The 27,957-nt window shown below is 36.4% G+C and overlaps 1 protein-coding gene across 9 annotated transcripts; it reads right to left on the bottom strand.

The window, feature by feature from the left end:
• Nucleotides 1-53: 53 nt before the first annotated feature.
• BORA (BORA aurora kinase A activator) lies at nt 54-27,945 on the bottom strand. Of its 9 annotated transcripts, none has more exons than XM_065533316.1 (12): nt 27,848-27,945; nt 26,792-26,959; nt 24,495-24,601; nt 20,869-20,914; nt 17,856-17,937; nt 12,331-12,396; nt 11,376-11,432; nt 10,705-10,931; nt 9,807-9,939; nt 7,157-7,767; nt 2,432-2,563; nt 54-1,113 (listed from the first exon to the last, which is right to left on the bottom strand). In XM_065533316.1, the coding sequence occupies exons 2-12, from the start codon at nt 26,942-26,944 to the stop codon at nt 1,048-1,050; spliced, it is 1,680 nt and encodes a 559-aa protein (XP_065389388.1). In that variant the 5' UTR covers nt 26,945-26,959; nt 27,848-27,945; the 3' UTR covers nt 54-1,047. The 9 variants fall into 9 exon arrangements, with proteins under 9 accessions (XP_065389388.1, XP_005586046.2, XP_065389390.1 ...); XM_005585989.4 differs by having other exon boundaries at nt 27,852-27,945; XM_065533318.1 differs by lacking the exon at nt 24,495-24,601.
• Between the last annotated feature and the right edge of the window lie 12 nt (nt 27,946-27,957).

Here is a 27,957-nt window from a genome sequence, read left to right as displayed (position 1 = left end):
GTCAGCAGTAGTATTTCAGGGTACAGTTGAGGAGGAAAGAAGAAAATGACACATTGATAACATAGGTCTTTATTTCCTAGGGGTACATATGAATTATTCCTTTTTGAATGAGACAGTTTTTAAAAGTTGATTTATAAATACAAAAATACATTCTCCAAAGATAGTATTTCCAAACTCTTATATACGCATCTACTCCCAACATGGATATAAGTTTTTTTTAAAAAAATAGTTGTATATAACATACACATCTGCCCCAGTGTTACTTCACAGGCCTATGCCCTACAGGAACTCCACTCTCCGAGCCCCACTTTTTCTCTTCGTTCTCCCACACTCTTATTCTCCCACATCCCTACCCACGTTTGAGCTGGAAAGGATGTCCCTACCCTAGGCATGAGGTATATTATTCTGGGCACCACACATTTGCCCCATAGATAACAATACATGTGATGATGTCGCTAGTACTACCTTTCCAGTATTTACATATTTAAAAGTAGTAACTAGAACAGTTATCACAGGAACTAAGAATTTTCCCCACAGAGGTGAACAGTTTAAGAACTAACATTTCAGGAAACCTGTTTAATTTCCTTTTTTGTATCTTCGATAAGTTTTATATCTAAGATTTCTGGGTTATAATTCATCTGTATGTTCAAGCTTTTATGTAAAAATATATAGGGCCTTCAGTTTTAACATAGTTTCTTCACATGTTCTCAGAACTGCTAAATTCAGTGCTATCAGGAAGGCTTAATAAGTAGTTCATTGACCCTGTCAGATAGGAGCACTCAGCTCTGTCACAATTTGTTGTTAAACACATCACTCAATGTAAAGTATAAAAATATTTATTGATAAAAAATAAATTTATAATTCAGCAACTTGAAGTTCCAGGAGCATTTCCGTTGTTCCTATGTCAGTAAGCCCTTGATTTTTCACATTACGGAGGGAAAGCGAAAAATGTTACTTGAAGTAATTTTTTCCCCAATCACCATCACATTGATCCTGTGCACAACGACATATGTGAGGAACTCTTAAGCTTAGTCTTTGATTCTTATTCTATGGACTGCTGCACTGAAAAGGACTTGCTGTTTTCATCCAACACCTCTGTGTTGTGTGGTCTTCCTGTGAAAAAGAAGACAACACCTCGTTTTCAGTTTTAGTAGGACCACTCGAGGATGCAGTTATCGGAACTGTTTTTAAAACCTAAAAGCACGTTTCTTTAGCTGAACTCTGAAGGTACAGTAAAGATGCAGTATTTTATAAATCAATATTCTGTATCAAAAAGAATTCCAACGCTTTGAGAGGCCAAGGTGGGAGGATCGCATGAGCCCAGGAGTTTGAGACTAGCCCTGGCAACATAGTGAGACCCTGTCCCTACAAAAAATTTTAAAAAGCTGGGTGTGGTGGCACATGCCTGTAGTCCCAAGCTACTCGGTAGGCTTAGGTGGTAAGACTGCTTGAGTCTGGCAGTGAGCTGTGGTCATGCCACTACACTCTGGCCTGGGTGACAGAATGAGACCCCGTCTCAAAAAATAATAATAATAAAATTTTTAAAAATCCTCCATGTATCTCTACTTATGTTTAGATAGATAACTACATCTGAAACAGGATGGATTTTGTTCAGGTTAATATTAGAAGAGACCTTCTCTGATACTACTTACAACAGAAAGGCAATTTGCTCGTACTACATACAACAGAAGGGAAAACTAAGGTGGCCTCCCTATCAAACTTTGGTTGCACATTTTGCTGATATTTATAGTATTTTGTAAGAAACTGGCATACAACAGCAGTGCGAGGTGGTTCACACCGGTAGTTCTAGCTACTCAGGAGGGTGAGGCAGGAGGATTGCTTGAACCCAGCAGTTCAAGGCTGCAGTGATCTATGATTCTACGACTGCACTCCAGCCTGGGTGACTTAGAATAAGACCCTGTCTCAAAGAAAAAAAGAAAAAGAAGAAATGGCATACAAGGCTGTGCATGTTGGCTCATGCCTGTAATCCCAGCACTTTGAGAGGCTGAGGCAGGAAGACTGCTTGACACCAGGAGTTTGAGACCAGCCTGGGCAACACAGTAGGCCGTGTCTCTACAAAAAAATAAAATACAAAAGAAATTGGAATATAAAATTAAAGACTGTCCTGACTAGTGCCTGAAATTATGAGTTTCTTCAAGTAGGAATATATAACCTTCATCTGGAGGGTTCAGTGAATGCCCTCATCAAATATATGCTACCTTTGCACACTCTGTAGTATGTAAGACACTTGTGTTACTATATTCAGAGTAAACAAAATATTTCAAGGCTATTGGATTTCAAGAAAATAGGCTTTACCTTTTAGTGTTTTAAATTTCATATAGTTTCTCAATAGTACTATTGTCTAATAATTGAAATTATTTTATATTTCTAATCTAAACAATATTAGGTTTTCTCTATATTTTCTCTGTACCTTCATATTAAATGCTTGAGATATACTCTCAACTTCACAGGTTTGTGCATCACTTTCTTTGCAGTAACTTTCTGCCCCAATTGTATCCGTAATATTGCTTCCACAATTCTGCGTATTATAGCCACTATCCATCTGACAGGAGAAAAAAGAAAAAAATATATTGTGAGGAACTTAAAAGTCAAATATTTAAATAAGTAAACCACTATAAACTGTCACTCACTACATCTGAACGATCCTAACATGATCATGTTGAACAAAATTCAAAAGTAATGCACAACTATAAAAGGTAGTTCTGCATAGTACTGATTATTGTAGTCATTTTATAATTCCTTCCAATGAAATATATCTTGTAACTTCCTTAAGAATCAGCGAATAGTCTACTGACAAAATGCTTTCCTGTTACTTTGTGATCATACCTAGTAGACGACAATGAGTATTACAACTAACTTCACCTTCCAAGGCATTTTCCAGGCTTGTCTCTAAATGGCTTGGACGCAGCTCTAAATAAAATCTACCAAAAAGGCATGCTGCCTTTAAAAAGGTTATACTATATTCACACCTAGTTGTTCACAATCATGCCACATATATAATGGCTCTAGATGTTAATTCAGTTTTTCATATTAATAAAAATTGTAGCATCCTAAGATACACTTTTTCAGTGCAAAAGAACAAAAAAAGATTCTAGCCAATTTCCAGCTTGACATATATAACACTTATTGAGTGTCTCTAAAAAGGCCAGGCACTATCTGTATATATTTAATATCTTTTTCTCCTTTCGACAACCCTATTACTTTACTAGAGAAGGAAATTAAGGCTTAGAAAGGTTAACTTTCACAGTGTCATCCAGTGATGAGGTGATGAAGATGTGAGACCTCAGTCCAGGTTCTGTTCACTGCACAACACTCCATTTACCTGTATAATGCTGAGCACCAAAGAAAGCAATCCACAAGGGAATCACTTTGCATTTAAGCCCTCCCTGCAAGTTAGCATCAGAGGGAAGGAAAAAGCTGACTCTCATTTTGTTTCCCTCACAAAGGTACAGACTAGCCGAGAAAATGCAGTCTATCAGTTATAATCCTGATACATATCTGGATACACATCTGCTTACTACTGGAGGTCATGTTCCATTAGAACAAAAGTCTTGTGACGTATAGCATTTTTGGGGGAAAGCCTTGTTCTGCTATCATTCAATAGCTACTTGATCAAAAACATAAATGTCAGATTGCTCCCAGAGATTCTGCCAATAGTTCTTCCTTCTAATATTCATCACTGCCAAATAGCTGGCTTATAATGCAATACTAATATGTAACTGGATATATATGGAAGGAAAAGTTACTCATTAGTACAGCAGAAGTAAGGCATGTAGGGAGTTTGTCCCACACTATGGGAAGAGCAGGATCCATGGGAGCCAAGTTGAGATGGTGGCTGACTTCACTGTCTCTCATCTAGACTTCTGCTAATGTCAGTGCCTAATGCGTACCAACCAGGCAACAGATACCTTGTTATCCCCCACAGGCATCAAGGTAGGCATCAATCTCACTTTATAGCTAAGAAGGATGAGGGGATACAAATTAAGAAGTTGTGTTCTATTCACTGCTATGTAAATCTTGCCTTAAGATCCCACAGCCTGGAAATAAAAGAACTCGAATTCAAACTTGGTTCTCATTGCAAACTTTACATTCCAGTTGGGCAATGGTGCCTTTAAATGGTGTCTCTATGTCAGTCATCTAACATGCACTTTGTTACTAAATTTATTTTTCTACCACATAAATCAGACATTATTGTCTTTTAAAACATTTAATTGGCAACAGTTGTGCCCTGTGATAACATTCCTTGACATCTGGGACCAGCACTTTAGCCCTTCCCTCATCATTCTCAGTCCCCCTTGTTTGTTACCATTCAGAGGACCTTGCCTCCCGTTACTACTTACGTTTTTGCTTTCATTATTATTTTAAACTGACACACAATTACACACATTTATGATGTATGTGATAGTTTGATATGTTTACAATGTGTAATGATCAAATTGGGGTAATTAGCATATCCATTAACTCAAACATTTATCATTGTGTTGGGAACTTTCAAAATCTGCTCTTCAAGCTATTTGAAAATATACCATAAATTGTTAATTACACTCACCCTATAGTGTTATAGAACACTAGAATGTACTCCTATCAAGCTGTACTTTTGTATCCATTAACCAACCTCTCCCTATCCCTGCTCCCCCTACCCTTCTCATCCTCTACTACCCACCACTATTCTACACTCTTCTATGAAATCAACCTTTTTAGCTTCCTCATATAGAAGTGAGAACATGTGGTATTTATCTTTCTGTGCCTGGCTTATTTCACTTAATGTCCTCCAGTTCATCCGTGTTGCTGCAAATATAAGGATTTCATTCTTTTTTATGGCTGAGTAGTATTCCATTGTGTATACCACATTTTCTTTATCCATTCACCTATTAATGGACACTTAGGTTGATTCCATATTCTGGCTATTATGAATAGTGCAGCAATAAACACTGGAGTGCAGGTATCTCTTTGACATACTGATTTCCTTTCCTTTGGATATATACCTACTAGTGGGATTGCTAGATCACATGGTAGTTCTATTTTTAGTTTTTTGAGGAACTTCCATAATAGTTGTACTAATTCATATTCCCACCAACAGTGTTCAGGCACTGTTTACTATTATATTAATCACAATGATCATGCTAATATCCTGTAATCCTATTATTATCCCCATTTAAAGAAGAGTAAACAAGCTGAAAGAAACTGTCACTTTCTGGGATTTATAAAGCTAATGGAGCTGGGCTATAAACTGAAATCTGCCACTACGGTTTCCCAAGCCCATGTTCTTTAATGCCATGCTCGCCCCTCAACTAAATACATTTGCACCCACACCCATCCTGGCACCCTGGCCTTTAAACATGGAGGAGTTACTGTGGGTACTCCTATCAGGGCTCAGATTCTACCCCCTCTTGCATGCCTCAGTTCCCTCAATTATAAAACAGATCACCATTTGACAGATGACGATATCTATTATCTAGTAAGAGAAGTTAAAAAATGAATGGAATATCCCTGCAAGTGTAATCAAGTATAGATTGTTTGACAAGTTAGTAGTGACAATTATGGGAGAATATGCTACCCACAGCTTCCAAAGGTTAGTTGGATTGGATGATGATTAAGGTGTATTTCAACAAAAGTATTTTTGTAATTCCTCTATAAATGCTCTGCTAAAAAAGAGAGAGAGAAAGTGAAAAAAAGGCAGAGAGTAAAAGAAGAAAACAATGCCTTTAAGGCATATACTTTTAAGCCTGTATGTGCTTTTTTCTATTTATGAAACCAACTTCAGAGAAGCAAAAATATGTAAAAGTGATTCTAGTATAATCTTTTTTGAGCAATGAAGCTGTAAGTCAGGATAGGCAACAGAAGCATAAAAATATGAGCAAAATACTATATTTAATTTTGGGTCATTTAGAATCCTTCCCGGAGTTTTAACTTCAGCATGCCAAAACTGACACCACCAAAGCCTTATAGGGTTGGTGTGAGAATTAAATGAATTAATAAAGTAGTTAGAAGAATGCCTGGTATATCAAAATACCATGTGAGTATTAGCTATTATTATGAGTCAGTATTAACTTTTGGATTAAACAACATGGACTCTAAAGCCAGACTGCCAGGATCAAATCTCAGCTCTTCCACTTACTACTTGTATAGAAACTTTAGGTAATTTACTTAACCTCTCTGACCCTCAGTTTCCTCATCTGTAAAACAGGGATAACAGTACACATACCTCACAAGATTGCTGTAAAGATTCAACAAATTAAAACATGTAAAGGTCTCAGAATAGGACTTGGCATATAGTAATGCTACATCAGTGTTAGATGTTATTGCTATCCCCTTCTGATATTTGAAGTTCCTTCAAAATTCTCAGCTCAAAGAACACAAAAATGAATGGAACAAATGCCTTTCCAAAGTGCTGATTATGAAGTATATGTATCTATCAAATGAATCAGGTTTTCCAGTTGTTGGAGACATTGCAAAATTGGAAATGTATAATTTCATGAAAAATGTTGCTATAAATCACATTTCTAAAAGAAAGGTACAAAAATGCATACATAAAAAAACTCTAAGGTCGGGCACGGTGGCTCACGCCTGTAATCCCAACTACTCAGATGGCTGAGGCAGGAGAATCCCTTGAACCCGGAAGGTGGAGGCTGCACTGAGCCAAGTTCACGCCACTGCACTCCAGCCCGGGTGACAGAGTAAGACCCCATCTCAAACCCCCCCACCAAAAAAAAGGGGCTCTAAACTCTGTTTATCCCCCCTAAATCACATAAAGGAAAAACAAAAATGATTTTAGTTTTAGAATACAAATACTATACCAGACCTTGCATGTTTTGGGGGACTGGATCCACATAAAACAGTGATGAATTCTGCCTGATGCTAGCAGGAATTATTTCTCTAGAGCAGGCTAATTCCTTTTCTGCCATCATCTTTTCCTACTCCATATAAATATCAGTTAATGTGAATATAAAATATGACTTATCAGTCATATTAAAATAAATTTACTCATATCACTTGGTATTGATATTTTTAAAAAATATTATATAATAGTCCTCATGTTTAATCCATTATCTTTCTTACACTATAATCTTACAAAAGAAAGGATAAAGAACACCAAGGCAGTGAGGAAGGGGCTATAGAATACTAAATACCTTACCTGAATGTTACTGCTTTCACAAGGAATGACACTGCTTTCAGCAAGAGGTGACATGCACATATGAGAGTTTTCAATACTGAAGGCAATGCCACTCACAAAATCAGTCATGGGTAAACTGCCATTATCAACCGGCTCCTTAATCCAAGTGTTCTCATCTGCTATCTCTATAGGATCAACCATTTCCACAGTGTTATTGTCTTTTTCCCTTTCAACATCCTGCAACAGTGCTAATTCTTTCTCGGAAACACTGGACTGATTTTGTGTAACAGACACGGCAGTCACAACCAAATGTGTACCATGTGTAGAAGCCTCACTACTAAACTGCTGTAGGTGTATTCCCGCAGCATCCATGGCTGGTGATGAGACATCTGTGGAAGGAATAGTCTCTTTATCTTCCTCATCTTCACCTTGAGTCTCAAGAGTAAAAGGTATCTGAATCAGTGAGGTCCGATACTGAGTACCACCTCTATACATCTCAAGTCTCATAGGAGACCAATTTTTAATTGGCGAGCAGCCATCTATATAAGGACTTCTGATACACGGATTCGTAATCCCATTAGAATTTGTTCCAGATGAAGCATCAGGAGAATGAACAGTAAACTTCCGTTGTTCTGAAAGGTGGGAAGGGAAAAAAATCATGTCATAAAAACATGAAAATGGAAAAGTCAGTACTAAATGGTAATCATGTTTCATGCCAGGAAAAACTATTTCTCTAACAGTTGTATTGTTTACCAAAGTGAAATTCTGATGTCAAAAACAATAGCACAAATGGATGTGTCTTAATAAGCAGGATGAGGCTCTTAAAAAATAATTTCTTTGGCACTGTCTTTTTTTTCTTCTTTTTTAAAAATATGGTCTCACTCTGTCACCCAGGCTCACTCTGAGGTGATCCTCCCACCTCAGCCCCAAGTTAGCTGGAACTACAGGCATTCCACCATGCCTGGCTAATTTCTGTTTTGTTTTTTGTTTTTTTTTTTGTAGAGATGGGGTTTCACCATGTTGCCCAGGCTTGTCTTGAACTCCTGGGCTCAAGCAATTCACTGGCTTCAGCCTCCCAAAGTGCTGGGATTACAGGTGTGAGCCATCGCATCTGGTCACTTTCTCTTTTAATTAAATTATTTTACACACTGAGAATTATTTGCTTATGAGTATATTGCTATTGTACTAAAATTGTTCATATACAATGAAAATCCCTAGCAAATCAGCTGAAACCTACAACTTAACAGCTGGACCTGGCAAATGAAAAATGTGAAAATGCATGTGTTTATGTAAAATGCCATAAGCAACACGAAAAAACAAACACAAAACTGGAAAATATCTGCAACAATAAAGAGCCTAACAATGATAATCAGAATGATAAAAATGCTTTAAAACTTTAAAAAATACTTTTTGTAACTTAATTAGCTTAATAAAAAGTTTTAAAAATGGACAGAAGCACATAAACAACCTTTCCAATGGTAAACATGCAAATGAAAAGTGTTCAGCCACATAAAATAATAAAAATATGAAAGTTAAAGCAAAGGAAGGTCATTCATTTAATAGTAACATTGGTTTGAACTAACAATTCCCCCTAAAAACCATAAATGACAATAAATATTTGGGAAGAGCTTAATGTCATTAGTGACCAAAAATACAAAATGTAAAGCAGTGAGAGATCTTTTTGTAATATGCCAAATTTGTAAACATCAAAAATCATAGCAGTGATTCTCGCTGGGAAAAAAATGACTTTTCTTACAAACCACTGATGAAAATTTCAATTGGTACAAACTTTTATGAGGAAAATTTGGCAAGATTCATCAAAAGCCTTAAAAACATTCACCCACTTTGACCAAATAAGTTCACTTCTGAGAATTTAATCTAAGGATATAAACATGTATAATATCATGTATACATAAAGATATTAGTTTTGTGACAAAGAAAACTTAGAAAAATTTAAATGTTTATCAGTGGTTGAAAACAAATGATGCATTCATATGAAATATATAGCAATTCAAAGTTGTGCTTTGAGACAATTATAAATGACTTGAACAATCTATGAAAATACTCATAGAATGCTTTGTGAAAACAGCAGGATCTAGAACCATCTATATACATGTATATACATGTATGCAACCGTATGTGTATATGCATATATACACAAAGACAAGCAAAATAGAGTTTTCACTTTTCCAATTTTTTGTACTAAGAAGTTTTTAAAAACTGTGAGTAGTTTTCAAAAAGTGCTATAATTTTTTCAAAGAGAAATTCATGTATTGCAGAGAGAAATGTGTAAATTTCCACACATCATGTTTACATTAAAAACCTTAATCAAATATACCTATACAAAATGTGAATATTACCAAAGTCTAAACCTACAGGTCAGAAGGCATATGAAACCAACTTGTCTCTAAAATTGCTATATTTCTTTTGATAGTGTTTGATGTATATATTGCTAATTAAAGTAACCGTATTTAACACTACAGTAGAAATTGGTTGAGAATTTCAGCCTTTAAAGATAAATTGGTCTTTTATTTAAAATTTAAAGTTTCTAAATATTAGAAGGTTAGTGATCATTTTGAGCTCTATCATTATGACAAATTAAAAGAATCTCTGTAATAACAAATATTGATAGTATAAAACTTTTAACTAGGTATTTCAGTATGAGACATACCTGAGAGTGGGGTCTTTCCTATCTGAAATTCAATTGGTGAGAAAGTGGGTGAAGAAACAGGTGAAGGACTAGTTATGCTTCCCAAGCTGTATTTTTTTGCACTAGCCTGAATAGGGCTAGAAGAAAACTGCCCCTGTAATAAAATTAGATAGTAAATAAATGTGTATGGTTCTCTTCCTTAACTCTTATGCTGCATGCTATTTATCATGGTCTTCAAAACACACTTATAAACTAGGAAGAGTTCACAAGAACCACCAAAAGACACCTTGCAACAAGGACAACTAAGAAGATTGCTACAAAAATTCTGAAATAGTACTGAATATGTTAGTCAAAATATAAACACATTGTATTTGAACAAACCATTAAGTTTCACACTAAACAACCATCTGTGAAAAACGTTTAAATAATTTACTGTTAATGCCAAGCCAGTTGTAATATACTGTAAATCTCACATACGTTAGTAAATAACCTATGCTGAATTTCCTTGAGACTCATGATAAATCCAGTCATCCTGTACACATCTAAATACAAAATTGGAGAGTCTGACCTAAACATCCCTATGACTAATGATAACATATGAACTAGAGTTAGTTTCTGTGAAGCATAATACTCAAAAGACAACCATCCCTCCTTCTGAAAGCAATCTGGGCAGCTCGGTCCAACTACATCTCACAGGGGTGTCCAGGGGAGAGAATACAGTCATGAGTTCTTAGTTTCTGTTTCTGGTTGGGCCAGTAAAGGCCCTTCCTCTTCCCTCTTTTCCACTTATTACTAGAGACAGAAACCAAAAACCATGGCTTCAGGCTGCGGAAAGCCTAAGATAGAACAACAACAAAATAATGTGGGTTGGACAAGCTTGACAGCAAATTACCCAACTGCTTTTTAGTATACTTCTCACCGAACTTGGTGTCTGCAAGGGGCTCCTACACTTTACAGGAGACAAATCTATTGAATAAAACATCTCAAGTGATGTTTGAACACCACTATGAGGACTTCTGGGAGAAGCTGAAGGTAAGGAGTCAGAGATGCTTCCGTTCCCATCTAAAAACAGCTTTCTTCTGAGGGATGAAGAACTGAGGTTTCCAGGAGATTGATCTGCAAATTCATCAGCTCTAAAATAGTCACCTATATTTAATAATAGGAGAAAAGGCAAAGCTAGTCATTTTAAAGAGCAATTATACTTCTGTTACTCAACTTTTCAGAAGCCAGCATGCACTTCATGTTTGAATTTTTTCCCCAAAAGAGGGAGTTTAATTGCATATGTGATGTTTTACATCTTAAATTATTCCTTAGTTTTTAAGTGCTACATTGTGAGTATAATACCAATCAAATGTTTATAGTTTCTGTCTATAGTTTCTGTTTATAGTTTCTGTCTATAGTAATAAAGTTCATTATGATAATAAGGCTAATTCAAACCATGTTCAAGAAAAAGAGAAATTTCAGGACAGTTCCCCCACTTCTTTAGAAAGAGGTACTGCCACATATTTCCCATGTTACCATTTACAAAAAGCCAGCCAAACGAAACCTTTGGTTCAAGTTATTAAAGGTTTAAACAAATACAGTATTTACCTAATATATTTTCTAAATTAAAATCCACAGGAAGAGACAGCAATGTCTGACAAGCAGCTGGAAACAAGCAAATAAATAAATAAATTCAAACATGGGATAAATCAATGGAAGTATACGATATGCAATTCAGCATGTGCTGCCCAGTCAACCATCTCCCCGTGATGTTCGAGCCACACGGAATTATGGAATTATTCTATTTCTGCATTCTATTACATACCCTGCCACATCTTTCTAGAAGTGGTTTCCCACACTCTCTGCCACTAGTGTAAACGTGTTAATAGTAGAAGTTAACTCCTGGCTCTGGTACTGGCACTTGAAAAGGAAGCCAGCCTATATCTGGGGGGAGATTTCTCACATTAACCAATTTTCAAAAGAATGCTTTCCAAGACCAGAAATCAATTCACATGCTTTGAACAAGAAAACAAAACACTACAGCCATTTCTAAAACACGGCTGGATGCACCTGTTCTACTATACTTATTTGTAAAGGTCAGCTCTCATATGGTTATTATGCAGCTCATTCAAAAAATCCAAACAGGCCAGGCTTGCTGGCTCACGCCTGTAATCCTAGCACTTCGGGGAGCCAAAGCGGGTGGATCGCTTGAGCCCAGGAGTTCGAGACCAGCCTGGGCAACATGGCGAAACGCTGTCTCCTACAAAAAATACAAAAATTAGCCAGGTGTGGTGGCGGGCGCCTGTAGTCCTAGCTACTGAGGAGGCTGAGGTGGGAGGATCACTGGAGCTCGGGAGGTCAAGGTTGCAGTGAGCTCTTGATTGTACCATTGCACTCCAGCCAGGGTGATAGTAAGACCCTGTCTCAAAAAAATAAAAATAAATTAAAAAAAAAAAAGGAAACAATTCAATTCCAGAGTAAAGTGTTACAACCTGAACTGGGTTTACAATCCAATTTAGCTTAATGTGGAACATACTTCTTTTCAAATTGTATTCATACTCACCATTGCTTTTCTCAGAATGAATGGTCAGCTTGTTTCCAACTGGAGAGTCACTATTTACGTTAGTGCCTGTAAGATATTTTAAGTGAAAAATCCTACATTTTATACTCTTCATTTGCTTTAGCATTACTTTTTCCAGAGTAAAAAATTAAGAAAGTGGGAACTTACTTTGCAACATTAAAAAAAATCTGCATATATAAGTATATATTTTGGCATGTTTCTATTATCTTTTTACCTTTGAGGGAATACAAGGATAAAACTAAAGGATTACCACAGCAAATAAGGAGGCACCAAGCAATACTTTTTTTACATTTTTCTTTAAATAATTGTATATATTTATGGGGTACAATGTGATGTTTCAATACATGTATACACTGTGACAAGAGAAAATCAGGCTAATTAACATATCCATTGCCTCAAACATTTTTCATTTCTTTGTAGTGGGAACAATTAAAATCCAGTTTCAGCAATTTTGAAATATATGACACCTCATTAGCAGCTATAGTTACCTGCCTGTGCCAACAGATCACCAGAACTTATTCCTCCTGTCTAACTGAAACTTTGTACCCTTTGACCAATATCTCCCCCACAACCCCTCCTCCCTACTGTCTGGTAACCACCCCTCTATTCTCTACTTCTAAGAGTCTGACTTTTTTAGATTCTACATATAAATGAAATCATTCAGTATTTGTCTTTCTGTGCCTGGCTTTTTTCACTTAGCATAATGCCCTCTAGATTCAGATATGTTGTCACAATGACAAAACTTCCTTTTATAAGGCTGAATAGTATTCCACTGTGTGTGTGTGTGTATATACATATATACACACACATATATACACACATATATATGTGTGTATATATACATTTTAAAAAATCCATTCATCTGTTGATGGACACTTAAGTTGATTCCATATCTTGGCTGTTGTGATTAATGTGCAGCAATAAATATGAGAGTGCAGATATCTCTTTGAAATACTAATTTCAGTTCCTTTGGATAGATATGCAATAGTAGGACTGATGAATCCCAAAGTAATATATTTTTTTTAAGGAAATGATGGTTACTCTTCATGATGTCAACCTTAAAAGGTCAGGGATACCTTTTATCTATCCTCAATGTCCTCAACAGATTAAAATGCCAGATTATTTGGACAAAACCTGAAATTTCATCCATAAAACCATACAGTTTCTTTCACAGCAAGAGTTAAAAATACGGGTGCAAATTATTTTAACTCTAAAGTTTTATAAGGTGAAAAATCTCCAGATTAAAAAAACTCAAAAACTAAAACCATGTCAAAAAAGACTAATATAAGCAAGATAAAAAGGAAGAAAAAGCAAGGGGACTAAACAATCGCCCCCCCCCCCCCCGCCCCCAAAACCAGAAACAACTCAGGAATTCTAAAATAAAACAACAAAATAGAGTACAGTAACCTAACAATCCTAAATTTTAAAATGGGTAAGTGGGTTGCTGAATAAGTTAAAGTTTCCTGTTAAATACTATCAAAATGGGTAAATAAAGAAAATTTTGGATGCAGATGACTTTGTCATCGCATGCAGAGTGACCTTCTACAAGACAGATGTAATCAATACTCTCTCTGCCTAAAACCCTGCAATAGTCTTTAGGATAAAATCTAAACGCTTCAATGGCTTACAAAGCCCTTCGAAACCATATCTATTTCTTTAGCATGGTTGCCATCTAACTAAATGTTATTTGAGTACCTAAAACAAACAAACCAGAAACAGGTGTCTCTCTCATCTCTAGGTATTATCTTATGCTCTCTCCTCCCTGCCTTTTCTCCCCTGCATTTCAAGAGTCTGACTCAAATCTCAGCTTAAATTTTATCTTCTGTCAGCATGCCTTCCTTGCCCTCTTCAGACCAGAAAGACACCTACAGCAACATTATCATATCACTTTTCAACTCTATTCCAAGTGTTTTGGTTGTTTCCCCTAGAAGGGCTTAGACAAATTTAAGACCACAATCAAATGAGGAAGAAAAATCGATGGATTTGATTGCACCAAAATAAGAATTTCTGTGCAACCCAGGATATCAAGAACAAACATTAATATACATATGACAGAATGGGAGATAACATTTGAAATGTTTAAGACCAATATAACTGCAATATATATGATATCTTAGAAATTAACAGGGAAAAAAACGGTTAACAACTCCAACTGAAACATATCAATGAAATACAAATAGACATTTTCTATGAAATTTAAAAGGTCATTAGTCTATGAAGACAGAAGGAAAACTGAAACAATCATTTAGAATGTCAAATAACCTATAGGAAAGACAAAGATGTAAAAGCTGGATAATGCCAAGGGCAGGCAGGGATGCTGGGACACAGGAACCCTAGGGACTGCTGGTGCTGTGCAGACTGTGCAGATATTCTAGAGAGCACTCTAATACTATGTAGTCAGATTAGGTAAAGATATATCCTATAACTCAGAAATCCTCTACCTGCATATATATCCCAGGGAAATTCTCACTCAAGTCCATAAAAAAAACCACATGAGTATATGCACTGAAGCACCTTGCTGCATAAATATTAATAATAGTAAATGCTACCAGCACAAGCTAACATGTATAAACAAAACCACTTTTCCCCTCATTCATCATTTTCTTTGTTAATCTTTAGGTAAATAACCAAACACTTACCATGTGCTAGGTACATGATCTTAGAGGCATCACAGTAACCATCACTTTATAGATAAGGAAACTGAGGCACAGAAAAGCTAAGTAACTCACCTAAAGTCACACAGCTAGTGAGCTTTTCTGGGTACAATTCGAACAAAGATAATACTACACTAGAGTAAGGGTCAGCAAACTATGCTTCACGGTACAAATCTGGCCTTTCACCTATTTTTGTAAATACGGTTTTACCAGTACACACTTACATTCATTTACATATTGTCAGCGACTGCTTCTGTGGTACAGCAGTAGAGTGGAGTGGTTCCAATAGAAATTGTGTGGTCAGTAAAGGCTTAAGTATTTATTATTGAGTCCTTTACAGTTAAGGGCTGCCAACCTTGGCCCTAAAGTAGCACCCAATAGAACGTTTTCTGGGACGATGGAAATGTTCTCTATGTATACTACTCGATATCCACACGGCTATTGAGCACCTGAAATGTGAATATTGTGAATGGGGAACTCCATTTTTAAATTTAACTTTAAATAGTCACACGTGGCCACAACTGTCAAGAACTATGAAGGGTCTAAGATTCTACCCAACTTGCCAACTAACAGGTGAACATGTCAAAGTTCCACTGGTGCTGGCTACAGACATGAGGCTTCTGGGGGCAAAGACAAAGGACTTCATTATTTTCAGCACAGCAGGCAGCATGAACTTAATGTTCCTATTAATTCCCTTTGCCCACGAGTGCCAAGAAGGTGACATGAAACAGCCCAGGGCAGTGAATTCTTGTATTGTGCATACAAGTTGGACTGTCTCATACAAAAAGCAGGGCTCATTCACCCCAGACACAGTTTCCAGTTCTATACCTCAATGTGGTTGATCCAGATATCCGCCTTATATAAATTTCTCCTGCTAACCACCTCCCTACGGGACAGCTACATACGGTCTACCTGACTGACCCCCCGACCCTCATACCTCACATGGACTATACAGACATGCCACAGTGACTACCTCTCCGTCACTGTGTGACCTCCTCAATGCAAGACTGCTTGCTTTAAACCCACCAACTAAAACTCTGTTTGGATAATGCCCTGGACCCAATAAAGGCGTTGGCCCATGGGTCCCTTCCTCTCTCTCCCTGACCTCCATGTGTCGTGTTCAGGCATGCTGTGTACTCCTAGGACTTGTAAGTAATAAAATTTTTATTTCCATCTTGTGTCTCTCCTAATCATGGGAGGGGTGCTCTCTTAAAAGATTCTAAATTAAAATACCCAGGTGGCTGGTGGACACACAGTGGGTTTTCACACACAGCTTAGGAAATCCCATTCTTTTATAAGAGACTGCAAACAAATCTGCTCCAGAGGGAGACATCATCTTTCTTATACTGGACAGCAAAACAAACTTACCCTCTGCCCTGGTGGGACACGGTATCTCTGCCTTCCAAGGATGTTCACAAGACGAACACCCTTGAAAAGATAGTTCGGAACAGAACCTGTCCCTGCCGCCCCATGAAAGGTGTGCAGAAATGTGAGGCCTATGGAGAATTGTCTCCCAACAACACAGTAAACAGCACAGCTCTGGAGCCTATCCTATTAACCACTGCACTGTTATTGTGGGCTTGATTAGGTTTCAAAGAGTCTAAAGTATTTTTAGCATCTTCCAGATCTTGCATCACTTGAACTAAAACAGGATACTTGGAATACAAAATGTTATTTAAAAAATCACTTAAGAAGGTTGATTCATCTGTTGAAAAAATCCAGTAGTAAAGAATCTGGGGGTGAAAAACTAGTATCTATGAGAATGTCACCTTGGACACACAAATTTTAGAGCTAGGAGGGATGACAACGGACAACTCTAGTTCAATCCTTTTATTTTACAAAGAGATTGAATAATTTGATCAAAGTCACCTGTTTGGTTTATATAAGTGGGAAGTTTTACAATCCAGATTTCCATCTACTACTGCATGCTACCATTAATTCATAATGGCTAAGAATACAGTATCTGATGAGAATGCCTCATTTTGAATCCAGGTTTTCTCACTTTTATCATCTCTGTAACCCTGGACAAATGCTCTCACCTTTCTAAAACTAGGTTTTCTTATCTATAAAATGGGGCCAATAACTGCACCTAGTTCATATGAGTTATAAGAAATTACTGAAAGCACTTAGCACTGTCCAGGCATAGAGAAAGTACTAACCCAGCTTACCTATTATTGTTGTATTATTATGCTTTTTTTTTTGGATAAAGAATGGAACAAATATTTCCTTTTATATTGAGAGCATAATTAAGGTGTACTACAATAGACAGTGTAATTCCACTGTGATGAGGGATGCATATATACAAGTGATGCCTGAATACTGCCTTAGAACCCGAAGAGCAGTGAGAACAAATATATGACAACCAATGCCTAGAGGTAGAAAGATATTTGATAAGCTTACAGGCTTCCCTTTAATTTCCTTAGTAATTTTGCAAATACTCAGCAATAATACACTGTCCCAGAGGTCATATTAAGTCTTCATCCTTTCTTTACCTTTATAAGAAATCAGCAAATTAGCAAAAGGTAACACAATTTAGGGTTTTATTTAAAATATTAACCTTCAAAATACTGCTAAAGTCATTAACAACTCATCTCTATATTCAATACCAACTATTTCTTCATCTATGGATTCTCTATAACCATCATTTTAACTGACATTCACAATAGTCATGAAGAAAAAGTTAAATTCAGAATAGAACAGCTAAAAAAAAATTCAATAAATTTTAGTCAAATTTTTAATTCCAACCCTAAATGGAGTTAAATTCTATGTTATCCAGAATTTTAAAGCAAGCTCCTTACAAAGCAGATACACTGGCACTTTGATTTTTATTCATATCATTTTTAGTACACTCACATTTATTGGAATGATATTGTGAAAGCTGTTTCCCTTCATGATCAGTCCAAGGAGAGGGTACGATGACATCTTTAGTGAAAAACTAGGAAAATTAAAGTCATACAATTAGGCATAAATTCCTCCAAAATGTGAGAAAGTACCTGTGTTTTTCCAAATAACTATTAAACATGTTATATACTAACTTTATAATTGTATGCAAAAATTTTAATACTTAAAAGCACAAATGACCAAAGGGAAAATGGAAGAAATTTAAAGTATATAAGAAGAGGAATCTTAATATTTCAAATCAACCAGTTAAATTTGAAACTTGCAAACTAAGCTAAGAGGATTAATCATAGACAAAGTATTTTAAATTTCTTTCCCAGGTTTTTTTTGATGGGGTTTACAAAAAAAAGGATGAAAAGGGAAGGAATATATTAAGACAGACATATGCAAGGAGGCCAGTATGAATGGTGGCACTGAAGCTGGCTTGTTTGTTCTGGCTCTCAAGATCTAATTATTAAATTTTCAAGAATTCTGTGCACCAGTTGTTAAAACCAATATTAAAAATAAAATTATGTAAACTTTCAATTAAATATATTAAAAATAAAGGTAACAAATATTCAAAACTCACCACTTGCTAATTATTTTATACATTTATCAACATCTGTGCTCTTGAGGTTAATAATGTCTTTTGTAGCTATATGGTGGAATTCCTAAATATAATGGTGTGCCACACTATTCTTCCTTTTCCATTCAGTGATGTCACACCAGTAGCTTGAATTTGGCCATGGTTGGAGTACTTACACTACGGATAGCAGCAGTCGCTATAAATCATACTCCTTCCATGACCAGAGAGCCAGTTGTTAAACATTTACCAGCACACTACTGGCCAGTATATTCAAATGGAGATAGAGCATTTGGATACTTTTCTTTCCTCTTTCATTTCTAACGCAGTATTTTCCCTTCCCTAGGTTTTGCAAGTAACCAAACACATTTTCTTCATATTTTGCTACACATATGACAAAGAGCCAATTTTCTTAACTAAATTACCCATGAATCTACGACGAAAAGATTAAAAAAAAAAAAAAAAAAGGTGGACCGGGGCAGACAAAGACAATTACCAGAAAAAAAATTAAAGGACAGATAAACTTACAAAGTGATGCATAAATTAACTCAAAAGTAAAGAAATACAAACACAAAAAAGGTCATTTTTAAAGTAATAAGAGTAGAATAAATTAAGAACTCTGATAATAATCAATATTGGAGATATGGAAAATTGAGCAGCGTCACACTGTAATCAGGAGTATAAAGTGGTATAACCTTTTAGGAGGTAATATGGTAAAATCTACTGAAACTGAAAATTCACAAAGCCTCTGACTTACTAAGTCCATTTCAAGAATATAAAGATATATATTCAAATCACTGCAGCATTATTTGTGACAGAAAAATAATAAACACAATTTAAACATCTGTCAATAGGGGCTAGGTTACTATGCTGTTGCTAAGAGAATGTAAAAATCTGTATATGCTGGTTATCAAAAATTTCTAAGAAAAATCATGAAGCAAAAAAAGGACGATGCAGTATGAGAATGATAATCCTATTTGTCAAAAATATTTTAAGGACATATGCTATTAAATACACAAAATTAATCTGAAAGTATACATAAGGAATGTTATAGTCATTACCCTCATGAAGTGGGATGGGGAAACAGGAGGCTTTTTATATTTTTTCTTTTTGTTTTTACTATAAGCATATGTTTATTCTATTTTCAAAAATATATATTGAAAAGAAACATATTTTCTTAAGTTTACCTGCTGGGTTTCCCTTTAAAATTAAGGATTCTTAAAGAAAGCATTTTTCTAAAATGTTGGAAATTTCGAGAGTCTGAGAATATTCAGGTGGGGAAGAACCAAGTGATTGAGTCAGAATGAAAACTGTGCAGTTACTAGATAGATAAATAAGTAGGTAATGTTTGGCAGGAGTAAACAGTCTTTTGGGGTACAGAAGAGCCAAGTATGGCTAAGGAATAGAGGAGGGTTGAGGGGGCTAGAGGGGCGGAAAAGGAAAAATCAGAAATGCTGCCATCACATAAAGACTTTCTGAGGAAAGAACTAGGTAAATAACCCTTACTTAGATGCTGGGCCAGGCACAGTGGCTCACGCCTGTAATCCCAGCACTTTGGGAGGCCAAGGCAGGCAAATCATCTGAGGTTGGGAGTTTGAGACCAGCCTGATCAAGATGGAGAAACCCCGCCCCTACTAAAAATACAAAATTAGCCAGGTGTGGTGGTGCATGCCTGTAATCCCAGCTACTCAGGAGACTGAGGCAGGAGAATCACTTGAGCCTGGGAGGCGGAGGTTGCGGTGAACCGAGATCACACCATTGCACTCCAGCCTGGGCAACAAGAGTGAAACTCCATCTCAAAAACGAAAAATAATAATAATAACCCTTATTTAGATCCTAAGAGAGGCAGTTGAACAGACAGAAAAAAAGCAAAAAACTTATTTTTATTTTTTTAAAAGCCTACCTATACCTTTCCTGCTTAACAGTAAGAGATTTTATTTCATGAATGTCTTAAAAATCCAAAGTATTAACAAAAAAAGATAAAGCCATTCCCAATGCCAATCTAGACTCTGAAGGCCTGAGAATATTCAACTTCCTCTACGTAAACTCCAAATTGAAACAAATTTGTGCTAATCAATATTTTGAAGGCACAAGGAAGACAGATTGTGCTAGGTCCTGAGAATGAAAGGATGAAGTACAGTATTGGCCAAAAAAGATTGCATCTAGGGGAGAGAAACACTAAACTGATCATTACAATAGTATACAAGTACTATGCAAGATACTGGGACAGCTGGAAATTATAGGTCTTAGGACAGTACAGAAGGGTGCTTTATATAGTTGGGACTGTGAAGGGCTTCGTGGGGAGATGGGACAGTGAAGGATTTGAAGAATGTCTTCCTAAAAGAAGTGATGTACATGCAGAATTGATGCTTAACTGGTTTAATGATCAGTAACAGTTTAAGTTACCTCTTCAATGGCTTTTTGTCTTTTGTCTTCCACATCTTTATCTATTCTATACAAAGATAAAGAAGAAAAATAACCATGCTATTACTTAAGCTTATGAACATTTAAAATAATAACCTTTCAAAGAAATAATCTCCCTCCACTGCAAACTGGCAAATGTTAAGCTCACTTTATAATAAATACTGGTGGTATCTTGTAACATTTAGTAAATAGCAGTATTCTGAAATTCAACAGTTGGCTATTAGGCTTACATCCCTCTTTTCCATTCAAAGTTTGAATGGAATGATGCTTTATTTCAAAAGACTTACATTGATATTAAATTGCTTTTAAAAATATAAATTTGATAAACTTTGTCCCTTAATACAAGTTAAGAAGTATTTAATTCAACATACATCTAAAAATTGTCCAAATTTTTTCTCTTCAATTATAACAAGTTTATCATGGCAATAATTTTAGAATCAACTTTTACTGTAAAATAGATGAGGATAGTTATCACAGTTCTAAACAGTCAAAAATATTAAATCTGAAATAAAACATTGACAATATAACATTTTTTCCAAATGAATTCTTTTTTTCACTTTGATACAATCTGCAATTACTGCAACATAAACTTCTCAGCTACAAGATTTAATATAAAATTTCGGGTCCCAAGCACAAAGCATATACTTGCCAAGGACTCAGCAGTTAGCCTTCCAGGACCACTTCTTTATTCTATTACAGGAAAGAATGCTTGCCTTCCATCAATAAATTGGTAAGACATATTTTTTTTATAATTTACAATTATTTTGTCTCAGAATTTTTTCTTTAAGTTCAGGGGTACAAATACAGGTTTGTTATACAGGTAAACTTGTGTCATGGGGGTCTGTTGTACAGATTATTTCATCACCCAGGTATTAAGCCTAGAATCCATCAGTTATTTTTCCTGATCTCCCTCCTCCCACCCTCCACCCTCCACCAGCCCCAGTGTGTACTGTTCTCCTCTATATGTCCACGTGCTCTCATCATTTAGCTCCCACTTCTAAGTGAGAACATGAGGTGTTTGGTTTTCTGTTCCTGTGTTAGTTTGCTAAGAATAATGGCCTCCAGCTGCATCCATGTCCATGCAAAGGACACGATCTCATTCTTTTCATGGCTACACAGTATTCCAGGGTGTGAATTTTTTTTTACATATAAACTTGCTCATGGCTTAATAAAGCTCATATGAGAATGTACACATTTCAGAAATTAAGTAGATTTTTCAAGTGGGAGAATTATGAGAAAATAAACTATAGTATCAACCCACACATCCCAGCTTGAACAGTAGCCATTTTGAGGATAACAAAATGGCTCTTCATCTTATGGCTCTTCATCTTATCAATGGTTCTCTTGATCTTGTCATGGTCTTAACCAGGTCAAAATGGCAGCACATAATAAGCTTAGCAAATAGCAAGTAAGCTCTGAACTAGGATTACTGCGTTCAGAAACCTTTCGCTACTTCATCAGAGGGACTTTGAGAACCTGAAATACTCAGGTGATTGCTGGAAACAGTAAAAATCAATGTGGCCAAATATTCTAGAGTCAGATCAAAGAGGATTCTAAGAAGCCATCCAGGGGAGAGCACCCTGACCAGCATACACCAGTATGATGCATATGGGTACAGGTGTGGCCTGAATGTTGAGCCTTTGCAGGGTGGCAAAGGAAAGGGGACCTCCGGACTGGTAACCTACGTGGCCAAGACTCACTGGCTTACACTGGTATGCTTTACAGTTATAATTTTCTGTGTGGATGGTGGCATGAATAGGATGGGAAAAATTGAAGTAGAGGGCTAATATGTAAGAAGAAATACTGAAAGACACTGCCTGTTTCTAAGGATGAAACAAGATGCTCTGTTAAGAATATATTGACAATCCTTGGTAGAAGCCATAACCATTCATTGAATTATATTAATAAATTAAATTAAATTAGAATATTTTCCCACTCTTTTCCCTTCTTCTATATAATAAATCTATGTACTAAGAGACACCAAGATTATCTTTATAAACCTTTGCAGACAATATATCATTTAGTAGTAAGTACAGAAGCGTTGTCTTACAACTTTGTTCTAATTATATTTTTGACTCTTGACTCTTAACATCCTGCACTTCTTCAGTGTTTCTTACAGTCCCTCACGGTACTCAATATCTCTTGACTGATCAATATAATAATTGTCCATCATTCAATATATTCAAAAAATGAGACAAAATAATTAAGCATAATTAAGTTCGTGTGAAACAAAAAATTAGTCACTAATTGTGACTTTGTTTTTAGATATTCTCACTTTCTCTTTCAAAGGTATTATTTATTTATTTATTTATTTATTTTTTTGAGATGGAGTCTTGCTCTGTCCCCCAGGCTAGAGTACAATGGCACAATCTCAGCTCACTGCAACCTTTTCATCCCAGGTTCAAGCGATTCGCCTGCCTTAGTCCCCCGAGTAGCTGGGACTACAGGTGTGCACCACTGCGCCCGGCTAAATGTTTTTGTATGTTTAGTAGAGATGGGGTTTCACCATGTTGGCCAGGCTGGTCTTGGACTCCTGACCTCAAGTGATCTGCCTGCCTCAGCCTCCCAACGTGCTGGGATTACAGATGTGAGCCACTACATCCAGCCTCAAAGGTATTATTTAAATTGAAGTTAAAATTCTTTCATGCTTTATCCTCATTCTGTTCCCTTCCTATTAACACTCTGGATGGACATTAATTTTATGAATGAATGGTCATCATGTTACCAACCAAAAAGATGGAGGAGAAAAGCCAGTAAGTATTCACCAGAACATTTCAATATGTGTGCAACTTTGTGTGACTGAATTCTTAAGTCAAAGGGAAAAGGATTATCTTTTATTTTGGACTAACAACGTGTCTACCTTAGGACAGCAAATTAAAATCTGGTCATACCATGTATTTGATTTTTTTCAAATATTAAAAAATCAGACTATAAGACATATAAACAAGAGTCCCTAAAACTACAAATGAATAATATGACCTTATACTTTGTAATAAAAAACTAAATCTGCAGTACCTTAGTGCTTTGAAACCTAAACAACACAGTGACAAGTAAGACTGCACTGGGTGATATGCAGAATTCTAGAAAATGTAATTCAGATTCCAAGTGAATTGTTACAGTTGGATGATGTCTAAAAACCGCTCTGTTGCTAATGGATACCCTTCCACTCAAAGCCTACTTAACTCTTTAAGGGGATTTTAGGTTTCCCCAAACATAGATAACAATGAAACAGCATTTTGCTTCACCCCAAACCATCAAAAAGACAAACTAAAACAAGTTAATGGCAGAAGCCACAACCATGTAGAAAAGTGCAAATTTCAAAATGCTCTTCTCTTTACTGAGTGCTAGGGGTATAGAGCTGTCCCCTCAGTAGCAGAGGGAAAAGGTAACCTGTAAAAGAAAAAGGTATCTACCCAGATCTCGAACTGTTGGCAAGAAAATCTTTCTGAATGTAGTTCTTTGAACTCATTCATTTAGATAGGAGAAATCTGCATCAAAATTTTTTCTCCCTGGTATCTTTACATAGAAAAATACTCAACATTTAGAATTTCCTACCTCTCTTCACTTGAGAGTGTTATTACACTTAAGTGCAAGAAAGGAAAACTTACCGAGAATGACTTAAGTATAAAGCTTGACGATGAATATCTTCTGGGTCTATTTCTACAGGATTTATTACAGCTAGTTGATCAATAGACCATCTAAATTTCCCTGGAGTCTTAACAAAAGAAAGTGAGCTTATGAGTAAAGGCAAACTAAAATAGTTCATCAAAATGCTAACCAATGTGTTTATAATACAAAAATATTTTAAAGCTTGTATTTTAAAATTTGACTTTACCATGAAATTAAATGGCAAAGGGTAATCATATCATATTAGATCAACTGACTTAATTGTATCTCTCTCTCTCTTTTTTTAAGATAGAGTCTCGTTCTGTCACCCAGGTTGGAGTGCAATGGTGTAATCTCAGCTCACTGTAACCTCCACCTCCCGTGTTCAAGCAATTCTCCTGCCTCAACCTCCTGAGTAGCTGCGATTACAGGCGCCCACCACCACGCCCAGCTAATTTTTGGGTTTTTTTTTTCAGTAGAGACAGGATTTCACCATGTTGGCCAGGCTGGTCTCAAACTCCTGACTTCAAGTCATCAGCCCACCTTGGTAGTGCTGGGATTACAGCATAAGCCACAGCGCCCAGTCTGTATGTCTTTTAAAATAACAAAATATTCCACCTGGGTTGGAATTACATAATACTAGAAAAAATCACAACAGAGTAATGAAGATACAAAACTTTCATAATTAACACTCATCAGTGTGATACACTAAGCCCATGTAAAACTAAAAATCTCTTACAGTTATCAAAAATCTTTACTTTCACTAAGAAGGAACTGGAATTAAACAAAGTCCTTAGTCACTTTGGAGATGGCTGCAAAAGCTCATAACATAGTTGATTCTTAAAATAATTATGAATGGCAACCAGTGCTGCCTTTCTGTACTCAACCATCCAACTGAATCAAAGGTTTATCCAAATCCTAATCTGTAATTAGAAATATATTCTAGGCAAATTCAGTCCTAAAAATGCAAGATGCCATACATTCCAACTTTGAGAATTAAGCTGCCGTAAATCTATTATTTATTGTTAGTAAGACCAAGAGATAAATTTTAATATGATTCAATTAGAAATCATAAGGTCAGATTGATGAAATGACTCAATATAAACTGCTCGACCTTCCACTAGTACATACCTGCTCATTGTAAAACTTATATGAAAGTGTAGCAGAAACAGCCACCCTATTTGCAGTTTTTCTAAGTAACTTGGTAGGTTGAAAGATCCAAGGTCAAAAGAACTTATCCAGTGTAGCAAGTACCAGTAAAATAAGATAAAGTGACCCGGGCACGGTGGCTCATGCCTGTAATCCCAGCACTTTGGGAGGCTGAGGTGGGTGGATCACATGAGGCCAGGAGTTCGAGATCAGCCTGGCCAACATGGTGAAATCCCATCTCTACCAAAAAAAAAAAAAAAAAAAAGATAAAGTGATGAAGCCTTTTCTAATATCCCGAAAAACACTTTTCCTTCATATTACTATTGTGCTAAGCACTAATCACCTATCACACTGTCCTGATATTACTCGTCTAGTATTAGATGAGTAATAGTCTAGTCTAACACATTAAAATAGGGGTTAGTTTCTTTTTATAATAGATTGCAAGCTAAGAATTATTTTGACAGTTTTAAATGGTTGGAGAAAAAAACAAAAAAAAAAAATCTTGTGACATGTGAAAATTATATGAAATTCAAATGTGTCCATAAATAAAGCTGTATTGGAACAGAGTAACATTTATCTCTTTACACATTGCCTATGGCTGCTTTTGTGATTCAAGACAGAAGTGAGTAGTTGTGACAGAGATCAAATGATCAGTAAAGCTTAAATATTTACTGTCTGGCCCCTAACAGAAAGTTTGTGACTCCTACATTGGAGTATAATCTCCTTAAGGATTTGTGCCTAATGATCCTAACTTGTTCACAGCGTAATCCCTGCTTAGCATTGTATCTGACACATAGCAACACTCAAATAATGTTTGCCAGGTAAGTGAGAACAGAATATTAGATGATGCAGCTTCTTCTCTAACGTATTAGCAGCTATATCATCAACCACAGAATGTAGCTACACCCACAACTGCAGGAAGCTAACATATGCTGTTCTTGAACTTAAAAAAAAAAAAAACTTCTAGCTAACTTATTAACCTAACCACTAGATTATAATGAACACTACAATTTTTAAAAGTACATTGCAGTTATATATGCTCCATCATGTATTTCCTCCTTACCTTGTAAAGACAGATGTTTACATTTAAAATTATTTGTAATTATTTACATTTAAAATTAGTTGTAAACACTAGTCAGGAATAACTTACTGGTAATTTTGTTGATTTAAAAACAGAAGGACTGGCGAGAGTTTGTTCATGGAGATTAGAATAATCACTAGGACTTTCAAAAGGATTTAAAACAGGGATCCTTCCTGGAGTTTCTGGTGTTATTTGCATTTTAGATTCCTTGACATCTCCCATAGCACAGAGAGAAAACTAAAGAGAAATCAAGAGTACATATGTTAAAATTACAAAGTCCCATAGATATTAATTTTACCTATTAAAATGTATTCGACAAATGTGTCACAAAAACAACTCAAAACCTAACACTCTTGGGGCTATGATACAGCTTATGAAAAAAGTATCACATATAAATGTTCTCAACTGATCCTCGAAATAACCTTGAAAGCTATAGCAGTAAGTTATTAGTGATATTATTCTGTGAAAGAATTAACAAGCTCAGAGACGTGAAGTGGCTTATACGCAGCAATCAAATATGAATTCAGATCTAAAGGTTACAACAGGCACAAATCTCTTCTCAACTAAAGGACTTATAGCTACAATTTTTTTAAAATTCATCATCTCACGTCTCAACACTATGAACATTCTTCGGATACCCCATCCAACTACAGTTGCTATTAAACAATTCTTTGTAGCAAGCAGGTAAGAGATGCAGAAGCTTGTGCCTTTCTTACACATGAGTCCTAGCCAGAGAAGTATGATTGACAGGGGCTAGGAAATTAACTGCCTTGAGTCCCCTTTCCTCCAAAAATCCTCCTTTCGCCAAGACCTCCCCCTCAGCCCTCCCAGGATAGAAAGCGACTCTGCATTATTTCCAATCAAAGGAGGCTACAACTTGGCGGGGTGGGGTGGAGAAGAGTCTACTTCTGTAAGGTTGAGATGCAGCCGGCTTCCTCGGACGGAGCGCCGAGGAGGCGTCGCCCCCCACCCTACGTGGCCACTCTTTCTGGTGCCCCTGTCTTCCACACCTACTCCCTGACTGCTCCCATTCACCAGGGTCCAGCGGGCAGGCAAGTCAGGAGCTGGGAAAAGAAACCTCTCCATTCAGACAGGAGGAAAGGTCAGGGACCATAAAAAACCTACCTACCGGTGCGTAGAAAACGAAGCCCCCAATACCGACTACAGGGAGCTCCCGGGGGCCAAGCCAGCTTCCACGTCAGGCACAGACTCTTTAACTCCCCGCTTCCGCGCTG

The sequence above is a fragment of the Macaca fascicularis genome, chromosome 17 (genome assembly GCF_037993035.2).
Source record: "Macaca fascicularis isolate 582-1 chromosome 17, T2T-MFA8v1.1".
Classification (NCBI taxonomy): Eukaryota; Metazoa; Chordata; class Mammalia; order Primates; family Cercopithecidae; genus Macaca; species Macaca fascicularis.
This window is presented reverse-complemented; position numbering and strand designations above follow the sequence as displayed.

What these genes read in the sequence shown, in the direction of transcription:
- BORA (XM_065533316.1), bottom strand. Translation starts at nt 26,944, where the DNA reads ATGGGAGATGTCAAGGAATCTAAAATGCAAATAACACCAGAAACTCCA. An exon ending in ACAATATCATTCCAATAAAT is followed by an intron (nt 12,397 to 17,855) that starts GTGAGTGTACTA and finishes AATATCTTACAG; the next exon opens with GCACTAACGTAAATAGTGAC. An exon ending in GTGAAAGCAGTAACATTCAG is followed by an intron (nt 2,564 to 7,156) that starts GTAAGGTATTTA and finishes TTCTCCTGTCAG; the next exon opens with ATGGATAGTGGCTATAATAC.